Raw genomic sequence first — 20,294 nt, 5'->3', positions numbered from 1 at the left:
TGGCATGATCTCATCCTTTTTTGGGGCTATGTAATATTCCTCTGTGTGTGTGTGTGTGTGTGTGCGTGCGTGCACACGCACACACCTTCCTTATCCATTCATCTAATTATAGACACTTAGGTTGCTTCCATATCTTGGCTATTGTAAATAATGCTGCAATAAACATAAGGATGCAGATATCTTTTGAAATTAGTGTTTTCATTTTCTTTGGGTAAATATCCAGTAGTGGAATTATTGGATCACATACTGTTTCTAATTTTATTTCTTTGAGGAAACTCCATACTGTTTTCCACAGTGACTGCACCAATTTACATTCCCACCAATGGTGCACAAGAGTTCCTTTTTTCCCCCACATCCTTGCCAAGGATGTGTTATTTCTTGTCATTTTGATTTTAGCCATTCTGACTGGTATAAGGTAATATCCCATTGTGGTTTTGATTTGCATTTCCCCGATTAGTGATGTTGATCTGTATGTCTTCTTTGGAAAAATGCCCATTCAGGTCTTCTGCCCATTTATTAATTGGATTGTGTGGTTTTTGGTATTGAGTTGTATAAGTTCTTTATATAGTTTGGATATGAACCCATCATTTGCAAATATCTTCCTTCATTCGGTAGATTGTCTTTCTATTTTGTTGATGGTTTCCTTTGCTGTGCAGAAGCTCTTTAATTTTGATGTAGTCCCAATGGTTTATTTTTGCTTTTCTTTCCCTTGCATTAGGAGACATATCAAGAAAATGTTTCTATGGCCCATGTCAGAGAAATTACTGCCTTTGCTCTCTTCTAGGATTTTTATGGTTTCAGGTCTCACATTTAAGTCTTTAACCCATTTTGAGTTTATTTTTGTATATAGTGTAAGTAGGTGGTCCAGCTTATTCTTTTGTAAGTAGCTATCCACTTTTCCCAGCACCATTTGTTGAAGAAACTGTCTTTTCCCCATTGTATATTCTTGCCTCTTTTGTTATAGATTAATTGACCATATAATTGTGGATTTATTTCTGGGATCTCTATTCTGTTCCATTGTTCTATGTGTCTATTTTTGTGCCAGTACCATACTCTTTGGATTACTATAGATTTATAGTAGATCTTAAAATCTGGTATTGTGGTACCTCCAGCTTTGTTCTTTCTCAGGATTGTTTTGGGTCTTTGGGGTCTTTTGTGGTTCCACACAAATTTTAGTAATATTTGTTTTAGTTTTGTGAAACATGCTGTTGTGGAGGGACGCCTGGGTGGTGTCTGCCTTCGGCTCAGGTCATGATCCTAGGGGCCTGGGATAGAGCCTGGTGTCAGGCTCCCTGTTTAGCGGGGAGTCTGCTTCTCCCTCTACCCCTCCCCTGTTCGTGTTCTATCTCCCTCCCTCCTGCCCCCCCCCAAAATAAATAAATAAATAAAATCTTCAAAAAAAAAAAAAAAGAAAAATGCTGTTGGTATTTTGATAGGGATTGCATCGAATCTGTAGATTGCTTTGGGTAATGTGGACATTTTGACAATGTTAATTCTTCCAATCCATGAGCATATAATGTCTTTCCATTTGTGTCATCTTCAATTTCTTTCACTAGTGTTTTGTAGTTTTCAGAGTACAGGACTTTCACCTCTTTGGTTAAGTTTATTCCTAGGTATTTTATTCTTTTTGGTGCAATTATAGATTTTTTTTTTTATTTCCCTTTCTGCTACTTTATTCTTTGTGTATAGAGATGTCACCCATTTCTATATTAATTTTGTATCTTGCCACTTTACTGAATTTGTTTATTACTTCTAGTAGTTTTTTGGTGGAGTCTTTAGGATTTCCTACATATAGTATCATGTCATCTGCAAATAGTGACAGTTTAACTTCTTCTTACCAACATGGATGCTTCTTATTTCTTTTACTTGTCTGATTGCTGTGGCTAGGACTTTCAGTATCATGTTGAGTAAAAGTGGTGAGAGTGGACATCCTTGTCTTGTTCCTGACCTTAGAGGAAAAGCTCTCAGTTCTTCACCATTAAGTATGATGTAAGCAAGCTGTGGGTTTTTCATATATGACCTTTACTATGTTAAGGTATATTCCTTCTAAACACACTTTATTGAGAGTTTTTATCATGCATGGATGTTGAATCTTGCAAATGCTTTTTCTGCATCTGTTGAGATGGTCAGAGGATTTCTATCCTTCATTGTATTGATGTGGTGTATGGTGTTAATTGATTTCTGAGTACTGAGCCATCCCTGCATCCCTGGAATAACTTCCACCAGATCATGGTGAGTGATCTTTTTAATGTATTGTTGTAGGCAGTTTGCTAATATTTTGTTGAGGATTCTTGCTTCTATGTTCATAAGGGATATTGGCCTATAGTTTTCTGTTTTTGTGGTGTCTTTGGTTGTGGTGTCAGGGTAATGCTGGCCTCATAGAATATATTTGGAAGCATTGCTTCCTCTTCTATTTTTGGGAATAGCTTAAGGGGAATAAGTATTAACTCTTCATTAAATGTCTGGTAGAATTCCCCTGTGAGTCCATCTGGTCCTAGACTTTTATTTTTTGGTAGTTTCTGATTACCAAATCAATTTTGTTACTTGTAATTGATCTGTTCAGATTTTCTATTTCTTTCTGGTTCAGTTTTGGAAGATTGTATGTTTCTAGGAATTTATCCATTTCTTCTCGGTTGTCCAGTTTGTTAGCATATAATTTTTCATAGTCTTCTCTTATATTCCTTTGTATTTCTGTGGTGTCAGTCGTCACTTCTCTCTCATTTCTGATTTTATTTATTTGGGTCCTTTCTCTTTTTTTTCTTGATAGGTCTGGCTGACGGTTTGTCAATTTTGTTACCTTCTCAAAGAACCAGCTCTTCATTTTATTGATTTTCTCTATTGTTGTTTTAGTCTTTGTGTCACTGATTTCTGCTCTGATTTTTATTATTTCCTTTCTTCTACTCACTTTGACCTTTCTTCTTTTTCTAGTTCCTTTAGGTGTAAGGTTAGATTCTTTGAGTTTTTTCTTGTTTCTTGAGGTAGGCCTGTATCTCTATATACTTCCCTCTTAGAACCACTTTTACTGTCCCCCAAAGATTTTGGACCATTGTGTTTTCATTTTCATTTGTCTCCATCTACTTTTTTAATTTCTTCTTTGATTTCTTTGTTGACCCATTCGTTGTTTAGTGTCATATTGTTTAGTCTCCATGCGTTTGTGGTTTTTCCAGTTTTTTTCTTGTGATTGATTTCTAGTCTCATACCACTGTGGTTGGAAAAGATGCGTGGTATGATTTCAGTCTTCTTAAATTGATTGAGGCTTGGGCGCCTGGGTGGATCAGTTGGTTAAGCGACTGCCTTCGGCTCAGGTCATGATCCTGGAGTCCCTGGATCGAGTCCCGCATCGGGCTCCCTGCTCGGCAAGGAGCCTGCTTCTCCCTCTGACCCTCCCCCCTCTCATGTGCTCTCTCTCTCTCATTCTCTCTGTCTCAAATAAATAAAAATCTTTTAAAAAAAATTGATTGAGGCTTGTTTAATGGCCTTATATGTGATTTATTCTGGAGAATGTTCCGTGAACACTTGAAAAGAATGTGTGTTCTGTTGTTTTTGGATGGAATGTTCTGTATATACCTGTTATGCCCATGTGATCCAATGTGTCATTCAAAGACGTTGTTTCCTTATTGATTTTCTGTCTGGATGATCTATACTTTGATGTAAGTGGGTGTATCACCATCAATTTCTCTTTATGTCCATTCATATTTGTTTTATGTATTTAGGTGCTCCAGTGTTGGGTGTGTAGATGTTTACAATTGTTATATCCTTCTGTTGAATTGATCCTTTTATCATTATGTAATGCCCTTCTTTGTCTTGTTACAATCTGTGTTTTTTTTGTTGTTGTTGCTTGTTTCTTTGGGTTTTTTTTTTTTTTAGTCTTTATTTTAAAGTTTGTTTTGTCTGATGTAAGTATTGCTACCTTGGCTTTTTCCTCCTTCCATTTTCATGGTGAATGTTTTTCCATCCCTTCCTTTTCAGTCTGTATGTGTTTTTAGGTCTGAGGTGAGTCTCTTATAGGTAGCATAGGTGAATCTTGTTTTTTATCTATTCTACCATCCTATGTCTTTTGATTGGCGCATTTACTTTTAAGTAATTTCTACACCCAACATAGGGCTTAAACTGATGACCCTGAGGTTAAGAATCACATGCTGTACTGACTGAGCCAGCCAGGTGCCCCTAAGCTATTTACATTTAAGTAATTATTGACAGGTCTGTACTTATTGCCATTTTAAAATTTGTTTTCTGGGTGTTTTGTAGATTTTCTTTATTCCTTCTTCTCTTGCTCTTTCTTTGTGGATGATGAGTTTCTATAGTGTTATGTTTGGCTGTCTTTCCTTTATTTTTTGTGTATCTATCACAGTTTTTGGGTTTGTGGTTACCATGAAGTTCATATACAACCCATCCTAAGTAAATAGCAGTCTATATTAATTTGATGGTCATTTAAGCTCAAACACATTCTAAAAAAAACACAAAAAACAAAAGAAAAAAGAAAAAACCACTTTTTTTTCTTTTTCTTTATCACCTTTTCTTCCCTTTTCTACATTTTATGTATATGTTGTCATGTTTTACATCTTTTAATCATACTTTTCTTATGTCTAATCATGGCCATTTCTTTTCCACTCAAAGAAGTCTCTTTAACATTTCCTGTTATGCTGGTTTAGTGGTGATAAACTCCTTTATCTTTTTGTCTGGGACACTCTTTATCTCACTTTCAAATCTGTATGATAACCTTGCCGGGTAGAGTATTCTTGGTTGTAGGTTTTTCCTTTCAGCACTTCGAATATATCATGCCACTCCTTTCTGGCCTGCAAAACTTCTGCTGGAAAATCAGCTGATAGCCTTATAGGTTATCCCTTGTAGGTAACTTTTTGTTTCTGTCCAGCTGCTTTTAAGATTCTCTTTTTATCTTTAACTTTTGACGTTTTAATTATTATATAAGGTGGTGTGGACCTTCTTGGGTTCATCTTGTTTGGAACTCTCTGTGCTTCTTGGACTTGGATGTCTATTTCCTTCTCTAGGTTAGGGAAGTTTTCTGTTATTATTTCTTCAAGTAAGTTTTCACACCTTTCTCTCTCAATTCTTCTGGGACTGCTATAATGTGAAAATTTGTTTACTTGATATTGTCCAAGAGATCTCTTCATTTATCCTCATTTTTTAAAATTTGTTTTGCTGTGCAGCTTGTGTGTTCTCCATTACTCTGTGTTCCAGATGGCTGATACACTCTTCTGCATACACTCTCATCTACTGCTGATTCTCTCTGGTGTGTTTTATATTTCAGTTCTTGTATTCTTCAGCTCTGACTGGTTCTTTTTAATATTTTCTATCTTTTTATTGAAGATCTCACTGAGTTCTTCCACTCTTTTCTCCAGCCCAGTGAGCGTCTACACAATAATTACTTTAAATTCTTTATCAGGTGGGATACTAGCTGGCTCAGTCAGTAGAGCATGTGACCCTCAATATCAGGGTCATGAGTTCAAGCCCCCATGTTGGAACTACTTAAAAGAATTAAAAAAAATTCTTTATCAGTTGTGTTTCTTATCCCTGTTTCACGTAGTTCTTTTTCTGAGATTATTTTCTTGTTCTTCTTCTTTTTTTTTTTCCTTTTTGGAGCATATCCCTCAGTCTCCCCATTTTGCTTGACCTTCTGTGTTTATTACTGTGGATTAGGTGGAATGGCTACTTCTCCTAAACTTGAAGGAGTGGTCCTGTGAATGGTGTCCCCTCTGTAGATTGTGTTCTTGGTGTCTTTTGCTGGCTGGCTGGAGCTGTGGCTGTATATGTTAGTCATTGTTTTAAACAGTGCCTTTTTAGAAATGTCAGTCAGAGAAAGGCAAATACCGTATGATTTCACTCATATGTGGAATTTAAGATGAATATAGGGGAAGGGAAAGAAAAATAAAATAAGATAAACACAGAGAGGGAGGCAAACCATAAGAGACTCCTAACTATGGAGAACAAACAGGGTTGCCGGAGGGGAGGAGGATGGAGGAATGCGCTAAAAGGGTGTTGGGCATTAAGTAGGGCACATGTTGGGATGAGCACTGGGTGTTGTATGTAAGTGATGAATCACTAAATTCCACTCCTGAAGCCAATACTACACTGTATGTCAATGAATTTAACATTGAATTTAAATAAAATCTTGGAAGGAAAAGAATAAACAGTGGTTTTCTACAGAGAGAAGAAAATAATGATACTACTACTAATAATAATGATAGAAAAAGAAAAGAAGAAAAGGAGAAAAAAGCAGAAAAGAAAAAAATGAATGAGGAGAATAAAACAAAACCAAAAAGAACACAAATTAAAACAAGACAAGACAGGGGCGCCTGGGTGGCTCAGTCGTTAAGCATCTGCCTTCTGCTCAGGTCATGGTCCCAGGGTCCTGGGATCGAGCCCCGCATCGGGCTCCGTGCTCCGCGGGAAGCCTGCTTCTCCCTCTCCCACTCCCACTGCTTGTGTTCCCTCTCTCACTGTGTCTCTCTCTGTCAAATAAATAAAATCTTAAAAAAAAACACAAAAACCAAAACAAGACAAATTTTTAAAAATTAAAAAGTAAGATAAAATAAAAATTAAGAAAAAGGTTGTAATTAAAACCAAAACAGAACAAAAAAAGAAAAAATACCCATGGCTTATTTTCTGTCTCCCAGCACCACAGAGGTTATTGTGGGCTTGTGGACACTGGGCTTGCTGAGTTAAAAGCTCTCTGTGGATCCTGGACCCACCACTTACGGCATCCAGACCCTGTTCCAGTCTGGGCTTTTAAGGTGGAGGGGGACAGTTCTTTGGCTTTTAAAACTCTGGCTTTTTTTCTGTGTCTCAGTGAGACCAGGGCTGGCATGGGCTTGTGGACCCAGGGCTTGTTGAGGTTGCAAACTCCGTGACAGCTGGACCTGCCTATGATGGTGTCCAGTCTCTGCTCCGATCTAGGCTTCAAGGTAGAGTGGGAATGTAACAGTCCCTCTGCCCCAGAGAGGGTTCCCACAGCTTCTTTGCTCCTGGGTCGAGTTCTCCCCTTGTCTCTTTCATATGTTAGTTGCTCTTTTAAACCGCATCCTTTTTTCTGTGTCCCAGGACAGAGGGATGCATTCTCCATTCTCCATCCCTCAGTATCTCCCTCCCCACTGCCATTGACAGCATGGGTGCCCTCCCCTGCAGTGTCTCTTGCTGTTCTCTTGCCATTCTCCCTGCCTTTGGTTATTCAGTAGCTCTTCAATTAGCCCTCAGTACTTCAGGGGAAATTGTTCTATCAATAGGTGTAATTTGTGTTCTGGTGGAGGAAGGGAGTTCAGGGTCTTCCTACATTGCCATTTTGGACCCGACTCCTGGGAACTCCTGGAAACTGCATTTTTAATACAGCCTGCAGGAGATTCTGATACAGGGGTTTCTGGGACCACACAATGTGAAAGACTATCCAGAAATATTTTGTAAAAAGTAGTTTCTTGCAGTAAATTTACTTGTGGGGGACAATTTGCAACAGGAGACCTGGATGAATTTTGCGTGGTCAGTTTACTAGCTGTGGGATGATCCATGAGTCAAATCACTGAGTCTGAATTTCCTTTTTTTGCCCCACACCGAATACAGGACGCCAAGCACCGGAGTGCAGTTTAGATCTGTGAGGCCTAAGGCCATCCTTTAGTTTTCCCAGCTGTAAAATGGGAATAGTAACCCATGTAATATTGTTTAATGGCTATCTCATAAATTCATGTATTTATGCTTCAAGCTCTGAAGGACTGATAGTATCCTGAGATTTTTTTTTTAATTTTTATAAAACTTCTAGCCATGATGTATATAATCATAAAAACCTAGGGAGTATAGTTTTCATGGTTGATTTGATGAAAGAGTGGTCAGGTAGCTAGGCGAAAGGCTCCTTCCATTCTTGAAGCTACAGAAAGCAGAGACTCTTGTGTAACAAAACTGACATATGGGGCGCCTGGGTGGCTCAGTTGGTTAAGCGACTGCCTTCGGCTCAGGTCATGATCCTGGAGTCCCGGGATCGAGTCCCGCATCGGGCTCCCTGCTCGGCGGGGAGTCTGCTACTCCCTCTCCCGCTCCTCCCTCTTGTGCTCTCTCTCTCTCTCACTCTCTCTCTCAAATAAATAAATAAAAATATTTAAAAACAAAACTGACATATGGTTTTCCCAACAACAGGAGTATCATGAGCTATTTTGAGTCCCGAGATGATTGTTGTATCTAGTGAGAGGAACCTGCAACTTGGAAAAGTCTGTAATTCTGATTGGTTCTCTTACTTCACAGTTTGTTATCCTGGTCGTCACAAAGTGACATACCTTTATAAATGGTACAAATACTTGTGGTACTATAAGTGGTATAAATACTACCCTTAGCCCGAGGTAAGAGGGGCCCCTGGCTTTGGCCCTGTGCTTTAGAGGGTCCCGCATTTCATAGACACACACAAAAATGTAAATTTTTAAAAGAAGATGTGGTGTCTCCACTGCTCAGAATCTGGTGCTTAACCCTATAGCAGAGCAGGACTTGCACAACCTAAACATCCAGCCCAGGGGAAATGTGTCTCAATGTCTTACCTTCTTTGCTCAAAGAGGAAGGAAGTTGTATTGTGCAAATGTCTCGTGTTGGGAGGGTGCTGATTTGAGAGACACACACAGGTTTGGATTGCAGGGAGGAGCTGAGCAACAGAAGTGGTTAGATTAGGGAAAAAGGCAAATTTATCCACCTGGTCAAAGCCTTCCTTTCAGCCCAAATGAAGAATTATTTTCCAGTACACTAGTACAAGTCGCCCCTCTTCATGCTTCTCTTCTTATTCTAATTCCTGGCTCAAGAAGCACTCATGAATCAGTAGAGTATTTGCAACAATTGCATATGGTGGTCAAATAACATTCTGCAAATTAAGAAATTCACAGTCCTCTTAAACCTGTGAGCATGTAGATTTAGATTTCTACATGGAGTCAAATTTCCTTCTGCATTTGGACTCTTCTTTGGAGCCAGTTTGCCCATGAATGGTTGTTCGGTACCAGTGTTTAAAGACAAAATGATATAGGACCTGATTTTCATACCCATACTCTACTCAGACAATAGGATACGGGAGGTCTCCAACCTATCTGTTGAGTACAAAAGCAGTAACAATATTTTAAATGCTAGTAATAAGAAGGGTACAATACAATGAAAACAAACCTAGAGGTTAAAAATAGAAGGCAACAGAAGAGCTGGCTTTCTTTATATTCATTTGGAACAAGAGTCAATTCATCAGTTGATTAATCTACTTTTTGGCTATTATGAGTTTTTTAATAGTTACATCGACATGTAATCTATATACCGTGCAGTTTACACACTTAAAGGGTCCAATTCAATAGCTTTCAGCATTTCACAGAGCTGGGCAACCATCACCACAGTTAATTTTAGAAGATTCTCATTACTCCCAAAAGAAAATTCCATGCCCCTTTGTTGTCACCTATGATCCTGCCACTCATCCCAGCCCTAGGCAACCACTATCTACTGTCTATCTCTATAGATTTGCCTTTTCTGAGCATTTCATATTAATAGACCTTTTGTGATTTGCTCCTATCATTTAGCATAATGTTTTCAAGGTTTATCTATATTGTAGTGTGTATCAGTGCTACATTTCTTTGGAATAAATATAATAAGTACTACACTTATTTATACTGCTGAGTAATATTCCACTGTGTGACTATCCCTTATTTAATAGGTCAATTCATCAGTTGAAGAATCTACTTTTTTTCTTTTTTTTAATATTTTATTTTTTTATTTGAGAGAGAGAGAGTGAGAGAGAGCACAAGCAGGGGGAGGGGCAGAGAGAGAGGGAGAAGCAGACTCGAGCCTGGTGTGGGGCTCAATCCCAGGACCCTGAGATCACCACCTGAGTGGAAGTCAGATACTTAACCAACTGAGCCACCCAGGTGCCCCTTAGTGAGTCTACTTTTTGCCTATTATAAATAATGCTGCTATGAACGTTCACATATAAGTTGATAGGAACATGTTTTCCTTTCTCTTGGGTATATACCTAGGAGTGGCATCGCCGGGCCATACAGTAACACTATGTTTAACCATTTGAGGAGCTTCCGAACTGTTTGTGAGTCCCTGCGCCGTGTTATACGAAGAGTTTTAGTTGGTTTCCCTATTGCAGCCTCCCAGGAAGGTACAGATCACCAGCAAGAAGCAGTTGTATTTTAAACCAGAAGGAAAGTTTCTTACTTATTAGTCAAACCAAATGACTCCCTTCCCAAAACTAGGTGCTGGGGGAGATGGTGGAGGAAGGGTGGGGAGACAGGAACACATGTCTCTGGGGAACCCACATTTCCCAGGTTGGCATCCGAGGTTGATTGTGCACATGTTGCACTGGGTGCAGATTGTGAAAGTCAGTTGACAGGAAGTAGGAAGAAAGATAAACATGGACCATCACTCGAGGTCTGCTGCCCCTGGGGACTGTGTCTAAGCTCTGTGGTAAAAGGGGCTACGGGCAGAAGCTGATGAATCTTTCATGGAGGACTCTGAGGCTGGTACTCAGTACTACTTGACACCCAGCCAGATGAGAGAAATTCTCCTTACTCCTTCACGGTCACTAACGTATTTAAGAACATCTTTGCCAGGGTATCAGGACTCTCAAGGTGGCAATCAGATGTAGAGAATGATGAGACATATTGAAGCAGTTTTGTGGGCAGAGGACATTAGCGCATATGGGTGCCTGAGGAGACACGTAACAGATGCGATCGGGTCATCCTGACGGACTTGTTCATCAACACCCAGGACATGCCTACCAGGGGCTTGTTATTTTCCTGGGTGGGTATCTGAGGGGAGTCAAATGTCATGCACTGAGAAATGACGCTAAGAGCCAGGGAATGATGAGTCAGCCCAGGTAACGTGGCTCCATTCATTGTCCCCGGATAGTGAGATTTCAGGAAACATGAGCTATAAACATAGTTTTGTTTATTGTTTTCTAATCATTTCCAAGGGCTTTACGTCCTCAAATAGAAATTGAGTGTACTATGTCATCTGTCTCCTCCCTATTCTTTCCACCTTTTTCCTTTCAGGAACCTGTTCTAGCAAGGGTTTTGCTGCATGGGCAAGATTGTGTACACCTGGTGGGCCTTCTTCAGCACTCTGTAGGGGCTAGTGGTCCTCTCGCAAGATCAGTGTTCCTGCCTCTCTACCTTCCATTTAGAACACCCCTGGTTTTCCTCCCCAGGCACCAGATCCAGTAAAAAGGAAGCTAAACCTTTCCCTAAGATGTACGCTAGTCCAATTCAGTCTGATGGAATGAGTTTACCTTTTCAGCTGGTGTAAATCTTATTTTCCATCGAGACTTCTCAGAAAACAAGAGAGACTTCGGGGCTGTTTGTCTCTTTCTATTCTTTAATTAATAGGAAAAAACTCTCCAACATGTGTTTGGATCACCTGCAGAGTGGGGCATATAACAGAATGGGCGACACTTCTTCATTCTCATAATGGAGGTCAGAAGAGGAGATAGAATGCAGATGGAAACACATGGTGTTAACAAGATGTAACAGAGAGGAGAAACAGTCCACCCACTTCCGAGTGTGGGGGCGGGGGGTTTGTGTGCATGGTGGTGCATGGTGGTGGGCGTCAGGGTGTAAGCTAGAGTCCTGGATTCTTAAGGCTTAGAGAAAAAAAAAAGTCTGTTCCACTCAGTGGTTATAATGTTAGACCAGTCTGGGTTATATGGAGCCAGTTTGCTACCAATAAAACATTTCATTAATCAGTAGCTGGGTCTAGAAGACTTATGGTGCAGCAAAATTTCAAAAAAAAAAAACCCAGGACACTCCTTTGTGTTCCATCACCTCTAAGTTATTTATTTATTAAATCTATGGTTTTTTCAGGAATCCATACTATGCATACTGCTGATCTCAAGTGCACACAACACAATTTTTAATACAGAAAATAACGTGAAAGCCATTATAGTAGCTGGAATTTTTAACTTAAAAAAAATCTTGAAGTTTATATAATGTTTTCATTGCTTAATAAAAATGTTAATATATACTTAAAGTTATTGAAATACATTTCACATATAATACTGTACAAATTTAAGGTTGATTTGATACATTTATATATTGTAATATGATTGTAGCAAAAGTTACTGTAGTGATAGTTATCACCTTTATCATGTCATATAATTATCATTTCTTTTCTGTGGTGTGAATAATCAAGATCTAGCCTTTTAGCAAGTTTGATGATTACAATACAATATTGTTGTCTATATTCAAGATACTATACTATACCTTAGATCTCCAGGACTTATTTACTAGTTACCTTCAAACAACATCTCTCACACTTCCCCAACCCCCAGCCCCTGATAACCACTATTTAAATTTAAATTAATCCTAACAGGCAAATATTTTGCAACCCAGAGGATGACTGAGGGTCTGTTTCATGCTGGGTCACCTGAGTCTGTTCGCATTAATCCTGATATGGGCCATTCAGTATTTACCTAGAAAACCCCAATCATCCCAAGCAAACCATGAATTTTATGGTTCCCTTGAGGATTTTCAGGGTGAGAAATTTTATTTCACCTAACGTACAACATGTTTAATTGGGGAAAAAAACTCGCTGTTATTGATGTCATTTCACAAGACCTTTCGCTAGGTCCTTGGTCTCCAAATGAGCCTTCTGTTCTCCTGTTTTTCTATTACCTTGGGCCTGGGCTCATCCAAGCATTTCTGAACAAAGCAGGTCTTCATTGTACAGGAAATTTTCCTAACAGTGGCCAAGAAAATGAGATTTTTCTCCATATGATTACAGTCTACAATGACAACATTCTTCTCTCTTTCTCTTTTGTCTACTCAATGCCTGTCCCTACTGGCGTGACATTTATTTTTCCAGACATTTTAAAGAAATGAATTATTTTGCTTTCTAGCGTATTCTACAGAATCCCCCTTTTTATTCTTCATACGCTGTAATACAGGGAGGGCAGAATGGAGGCGAAATCTCCCCATGTGCCTCCTGAAACTCTTGGACCCTGATGGCCTGACCCCATTGCTTGTCTTGGATGTGTTCCTTCTAAACTCAACCTGTTCTCTGTTCTCTTTTTTTCAAACTATGTTCCCACCTCAGTCAATGGGACAACTGAACTCAGGTTGTATAGGACAGTCTAGATTGAGGACTGTCTGGGGAGGAAGCGGAAGTGAGGGAGAGGAGATACCCAGTCCTATGGAGGCTTTGGTCCCCTGGCCTTTGAATGGACACAGCACATTAGCGTCTATGCAGGGCCAAACTGTGTAAGATCTAAAATGACTCCAAGGGTGGAAAAACATTGCAAAACGGACCACACTGTTACAGATGTGAGGGATCCAGCTGCTTTATATAAACCTAGAGACAAACCCAAGGCATCACCGCACGGAGGATGACTAAGGGAATGTCACAATGCAAACTGCTCCCAAGAGGTCAATTGGGAAGTAGCCCCCTAACCAAGCCCTGGGACCCTCTCGGCTCCAGTCTAGTCCCTGTCTCAGAATTCCATGAGCAACTCATGTTTTAACACTCGGCCCAGCAGGTTCCTCCACAAACCTGGTCCAGACCCATGGCCAGTGGCCCAGTCCATGTCTATGCCATGGTGCATGGTGGTGGGCATCAGGGTGTAAGCTAGAGTCCTGGATTCTTAAGGCTTAGAGAAAAAAAAAACCCAGTTGTACCAGTTGCCCAATATCGTGAATACCCACTTGGTGGAGGGGTTTCTGCTCCCTTCCCTCCATCGTCCCATTCACACCATATCCTGATTCCTCATTCCTCGGCAAAAGATGCTGAACAGAGGAAGCTTCCAGAGTCCAAACGCCTCTCAGGGTTTTCCTCTGCTGGCCGCATGTCTCCACTCAGCTCCTGAAGAAACGCCAAGAGGTGCAAAGCTATGGAATCGGCTTCATTTTTAGAAAGCCTGATACAGGCAATTTTTTGCAGCTTATTTTTCATTTTTTCTTTCTCCTTTGATTCCAGGTCGATTTTCACACCCTGTATGAAATGATGGATGGCCTTGTCTTCACTCTTCATCTGATACAGCTGGAAGTTGCCATAGCGCAGATGGAGCACCTGTCTGGCCCCAGGAGAAAGCGCTTTGCTGAACTCTTTTTGGAAGTAATGCTCCGCGTGGTCATACTGGCTTGCCTGCGCATAGAGGCAGGCCAGGTAGGAGCAGACACAGGGGAAGTCTGCATTGGCCTCATCCACTCTCTTTAAATGATGCACAGCTTGTCCTATGGCTTCCTGTAACTTCTCCCTGTTCCCGCACGTCTCATTCTTTCCTGTGCCCTGGAGCATCTCGAGGACTTTTGTCCTGCAGAGGCAGCCCATATGCCAGTGCAGGGAGGCATTGTTTGGCATGCCTTCTAGAGCCTTTCTCAGCAGCTCTATAGCTTTGTCCAGCGCTCCTTTTCTCTGATACAGTTTTGCTGCCCCGCAGAGCACATCTGTTGAGCACGGGGCTCCCTTCAGCGCCTCCTCCACGAGCCTGTCTCCTTCCCCTTCTTCGTTCATCTTCTGAAGTTTCAGAGCCAAGAGGACTTTGGCATACTGGTTGTTGGGATTCAGCTGAATGGCCCGCCGCAGAGGGTCGATGGGATTCTGAGGCTGCAGCCAGGTATCCAGACGGTAGCTCGCGATGGCCAGTCCGGAGGCGAACTCCGGGTTCTTGGGCTCCTTTTCCAGAGCTTTCTCAAAGCACACCTTGGCCCTCTCGTGGTGCCTCCCTCCACACTGTAAGCGTGCCCACCCCTCCTCGAAGTCCAGCGCAGGACTCTCCATTCTGTAGGGGCTGCGAGACTTCTCACAGACCCGTCTCACCTTGTCGATGTACATCTGAGCATCTGCGTGTCTGCCCAGGTGATAGTAGACCCAGGCGTAGTTACCCCAGGTGGCCAGACTTCGGGTTTCCGCTTGATCCGGGTGCTCCCGCTGGATCAGCTCCTCCGCCTGGCGCAGGTGCTCCAGCGCCGCCTCGCTGTGGCCGCGCTGCTGCTCTATGTAGGCCAGTAGGTTGAACACCGTGGTTCTGAATTCGTTGTCCTGAAACTCCGTGGCGTTACACACCTTGTCTTCGAAATCATCCAGGGACTTTCCCGGCTCCACCAAGTTCCAGGTGAAATGGCATTTCAGTTGCCGTAGGCAATTCTCCAAGGCGGTCCTGGTGCTCTCACTGGAGGGCAAAACAGAAAGAGGCACGCTTTCAGACACAGCGCAGATTCCCCAGGCAAGAAGCGGGGAGCATGGCAAGTATGAATCTCTTCCTCCTCCTCCTCCCCGACGGTGTTCACCCCAACCAGAAAAGAACACTATTTCCTTTTCGTTTCTTTCTATATTTTGGCGTATGCATGAAGTGCACGGGACGCAGGGGTGGTGACTGTGGGCTGCAGAAGCATTAGGGAGAGGGCTGGGGTGGGGCTGGGGTTCCCTGAATAGGGCGGTTTGTGTCAGGTCGGGCTGGCCCTCTGCTGTCTGCCCTGAGGGCCTGTGCAGGGGCAGACACATCTGGGGGAACGGATTTCAAAGGAGGGTTGACTTCATGCAGCTTTTTGTTTTTAAAGATTTTATGAAAGAGACAGAGAGAGCATGAGCAGGGGAGGGGCAGAGGGAGAGAGAGAGGGAGAAGCAGACTCCCTGCTGAGTGTGGAGCCCAAGGAATGGGAGGGGGGGCCCTCCACGTGGGGCTCGATCCCAGGACCCTGAGATCATGACCTGAGCCTGAGCCACAGTCACACGCTGAACCGACTGGGCCACCCAGGTGCCCCTGACTTGATGCAGTTTTTTTTTTTTTTTTAAGATTTTATTTATTTATTTGACAGAGAGAGAGATAGCGACAACAGGAACACAAGCAGGGTGAGTGGGAGAGGGAGAAGCAGGCTTCCCTCTGAGCAGGGAGCCAGATGCAGGGCTCGATCCCAAGACCCTGGGATCATGACCTGAGCCGAAGGCAGACGCTTAACGACTGAGCCACCCAAGCACCCCAACTTGATGCAGTTTTTAAGAAGAAAGGCCATTTGATTGCTTTGTGTTCCTGTTCTTCATCTTACCTAGCAAATGCTTTCCTAGTTTGAAAATTTTAGCTTTAGAATTGTCTATTCTGTTCATGTCTTGCCAGCTTGATTTTAATCTCATTATCCCTCTGAAATTCAACTGCATTTTGTCTCCTATATTTTTAGTCTCTTAGTTCTCCTTAATTTGTCCTTTTTGCCCTTATTACTTTACACTTCCTGTCTTATTAGTTGAGCTTTCCATATATCCTTAATTGAGTTTCTTTGGTTATCCAAACTTTTTTTAAAAAAAAATCAGATTGGTTTTGTCTTGTCTTTTCATTAATTTGGCATTCTCTGTTCTCCTTTTATCTGAACTTTTCCATTTTAACGATTTAAATCATATTTCAACAATTCTAAATGCTTACTTATTTCCTCTGCTTTTGTGTTATTCTACCATTTAACTTTATTATCATCGTGTATGTTAGCAATGTTTTAAACTTTTATTCTGGAATAAAATATAATAATTTTTTCTCCCCTCCACCCCACTGCTATTTCTTAGACTGGTGATTTCTGTTCTTAACATTTCTCATTTGTGTTGGTCTATTAAAACTTCTGCATTTGTTGCTATAATTATCTTTTTTTTTTTTTAAAGATTTTATTTATTTATTTGACAGAGAGAGACACAGTGAGAGAGGGAACAGAAGCAGGGGGAGTGGGAGAGGGAGAAGCAGGCTCTCTGCTGAGCAGGGAGCCCGATGCAGGGCTCAATCCCAGGACCCTGGGACCATGACCCGAGCCGAAGGCAGACGCTTAACAACTGAGCCACCCAGGTGCCCTTATAATTATCTTTTGAAATTTTATTTTTCCTCTCCTGTGGTTTGGTTTCACACAGGGTGTTGCAAGTGAAACTATAGGAGGAGGCTCACAAGACAGCTAGCATCTTTTCTCATGGGAAATGCTCTTTTTCCCTTAAGGTACTCTTGCAATTCTTCTGGGAAGATTTCCCATTCCCTTCAGTGTTGGTTCTTAAAAATCAAATCAAATGAAATAAATTACAAATAAGGGAAACTCACCACACAGAAACCTTATCTTGAATAACTTCAGAGATGAGGTTAAAAATCACTAACTGCCCAAAAATCATTTCTCTGCATTGCCTATGTATTGGAGTCCCTGAAGTGTTGCTTTTTCTCACTTAAAAAAATTTTTTTCATGACATATATTAATTAGCCCTTTTATGAGGAGCTGATATTGTAAATATTATGGATTCTGACATAGACAAGCAGTAGATATGTGGGAAGTTATGTTATGTGGCAAAGACCATCTTTGAAATGCTTGTCCAAATGGAAGATTATATTCCCCATTTTCTTCCTGCTCCCTATCTTTCACTTTTTAGACCTGCCCCCCAATTTGATGATTAGATCAGGGCTGGGCACCCAAACTCAGGTGGAAGCTGGAAATGGAGCTGGTTGGGGGGTGGGGAGCCAGGTGTCTGGAGTTAGGGAGAGCACCGTGCATGCTGGAGGGCTCTCGGGGGCCATGATCTGACCCATGCCCTTCAGAGAGTGTGACCTGGACGTACATGGAGCAGACAGAGTCTGGGTCCCCCACGCTCTCTGTTGTCCTGTTCTGGCCCTCCCGGGGTTGCTCTAGTCCTATGTGTGGGTCCTGTGAGCCATTCCAGGAACTCTAAATCAGTTCCTGTTCATTTCTGTTACTTGAATCAGATGGAGACTTAACAACCCCAAGTAGAATAAACAGAAGAGAGGAAGGAAAATGGGTAGGAGTTTCTGCTTGGGGTAGGACCCTCTGTCCATTCAAAGTCCCGGACAGGTCTTCGTGAGGAGCCAGGTTGTCTGAGCCTCTTGACGTAATATGGGGAATGGGATGGGTGGTGTGTGTATGTGCATGCACATGCACGTGCGCACGTGTGTGTGTGTGTGTGTGAGCCCAGGAGAGTGCCTGGCGTGGTATCTGGCATTGTAATGACAGCAGCCTCCCCTTGAAAAGTTCATGTCCAACCTGATCTATTTTCCTTCTCGGTAAGGTTACATAAGCTTAGCAATAAGCTTTTTAGCGACTTTCTCATTTAATTTTTTTAAAGATTTATTGATTTATTTTAGAGAGATAGTGAGAGCAGGGGGAGGGGTAGAGGGAGAGGGAGAGAGCGAATCTCAAGCAGACTCCCTGTAGGGTGTGGAGCCCGACATGGGGCTTGATCTCACAACCCTGAGATCATGACCTGAGCCGAAATCAAGAGTTGGACGCTTAACTGACTGAGCCACCCAGGTGCCCCGCAACTTTCTCATTTTATAAAAGAAGCAGAGACAGTGAATACAGTTGAAATTATCTCCAACATATAAAGCACATAGTCAATTGTGCATTTGCAAGATAGAGGCATTTACTATACACACTTAGGTAAAATCCCTTTGAGCAGCCATTCAAAAGTACCCCATTTCACTGGTGATTATGGGCTTTTATTTCCACCAGCGTTCCAGGCGCTTGCTTCCTGGACTCAGACTTCTGAGACCTATGCTTCTGATGGCTCTAGAAGTTCCAACTGTTTACACACAGCAATGTCTTGCCTTGCTTCTTGTCTTCATGAAAGCCCCAGTGACACCGCGTACCAGGCTCAGAGCTAATGCTGCTGCCAGTGTCTTAGGGCATTACTCGCACCACTGAGGAACCTGTTAGAAATGCACATCCTTGGACCTCAATTTAGGACTACCAAATCAGAATCTGAAGGGGGGGGGTTGAGCCCAGGAATTGTCTTTAGCAAGCCTTCCAGATAGATCTTATGCATGCTCAGATTTGAAAACCACTGTCTCAGAGCACAGGGCCAATGCCTGGTGACAGTGCCTATAGCCAAGGGATCAAAGAAAATTAAAAAAGAGACTGGTGGGTCTGTGTTATTAAGGGAGAGATTCTAAGAGAAGACCGTGCTAAAGTTATAAGCAATAGGAACAAGGTTTCTAAATATTCTGAGTTACTCTAGAAATAGACATCTGGAGAGATATCAGATCTTTTTCTTTCTTATCAGGAAGACATGCAGAGTAGCAGAAAATATATCGCTTCAAGAAGAGACATCAGGAAGCTTATAGAAGGAGGGCAATGTGTCCTCTAGGAAATGAGAGCTGGGACTGGCATCCCTGCATGCTGGAGCTCCCCAGACTGAGGCTGAGTCATCTAGTCTGGCCACACCCTCACACTGGACAAGACAGAAAGCTCCCTTCCTACCCTGCTTCCTCGCAGGGCAATCTTAAGTTTCTGGGGTGTAAGAGCATTTTAGAGGTAGGGGCTATTTTCTCCAAGCACCCCACCTCCAATTCATACTTCAGAGAGAAGGACTCTAGCCAATCAGTAGCATTTTGGGGTAAAATATATTTCGGTTGAATGAATGGATACATTTTACCAGCCCTAATGCAAATATGAGATGAATGAACACATTAAAAGTAAAATCTAGGGCGCCTGGGTGGCTCAGTTGGTTAAGCGACTGCCTTCGGCTCAGGTTATGATCCTGGAGTCCCGGGATCGAGTCCCGCATCGGGCTACCTGCTCAGCAGGGAGTCTGCTTCTCCCTCTCCCGCTCCCCCCTCTTGTGCTCTTTCTCTCTCTCACTCTCTCTCTCAAATAAATAAATAAAATCTTTAAAAAAAAATAAAAGTAAAATCTAAGCATGAGCTGGGGTTGCTACCCGGAGTACATTTTAACCCTATCTGCTAAAAACAGATCCTTTGTTAAATAAGAATCTTATTAAAAGCCCCTCGCTTCATCCTTTCAAATAAGAAACAAGAGAGAGACAGTCTACAGGACCCCCCCCCCCCCCCACCGCCAGACCCATCTCTAAATGAAGCACCTGCTGGTAAACATCTCTCCCTCTGCCATCCCTCCTTCCCTCCCTCCTCTGGCCCTCAGCTGTCAGCTTCCTCGTGAGAGATGCCCCGAGGAAGCTTGACAGTGTGGGTCTGAAGATCGCAGAAATAAGCAAGCCAGCAACGGTGAGACAAATACACGACCTACAGAGAGATCACGGCAAGGCTACCGACAGACAGTAAGGCAAAACAACCAGGCGCTTGTGTTTACGGAGCACGGCTGTGTGGGATTTGCATTCCACAGCAAGATTGAGTGGACCTTTTCAACACAATCAGGGCGAGAGAATACCTCATGACTGCAGAGTGCTTCTCGGCTGTTCTGAAAGGCTGCAGTTCAGGCTACAGTGCTCTTCAGAAATCTTCCTCCTCTGCCTCCGAGAGATGCTCAGGAGACCTATATATGGAAGCCTTTCTTGCCTTGTTTACCTGCACTTCACTTTAGGAAAGAGAAACTGAAACTGGAAATTACAACTAACAGGGCTCTAAGAGG

At 42.2% G+C, this 20,294-nt stretch overlaps 1 protein-coding gene across 1 annotated transcript; it reads right to left on the bottom strand.

The window, feature by feature from the left end:
- Window positions 1-11,762: 11,762 nt before the first annotated feature.
- On the bottom strand, window positions 11,763-20,294 carry LOC123846385 (interferon-induced protein with tetratricopeptide repeats 2-like). Its single transcript, XM_045877755.3, has 2 exons — window positions 20,094-20,294; window positions 11,763-15,118 (listed from the first exon to the last, which is right to left on the bottom strand). Exons 1-2 carry the CDS (start codon window positions 20,096-20,098, stop codon window positions 13,714-13,716), a joined length of 1,410 nt encoding a protein of 469 aa, XP_045733711.1. The 5' UTR covers window positions 20,099-20,294; the 3' UTR covers window positions 11,763-13,713.

This window comes from Mirounga angustirostris, unplaced genomic scaffold, assembly GCF_029215605.1.
Source record: "Mirounga angustirostris isolate CCGP_5_RB_7025 unplaced genomic scaffold, mMirAng1.0.hap1 SCAF_6, whole genome shotgun sequence".
NCBI classification, from domain to species: domain Eukaryota; kingdom Metazoa; phylum Chordata; class Mammalia; order Carnivora; family Phocidae; genus Mirounga; species Mirounga angustirostris.
This window is presented reverse-complemented; position numbering and strand designations above follow the sequence as displayed.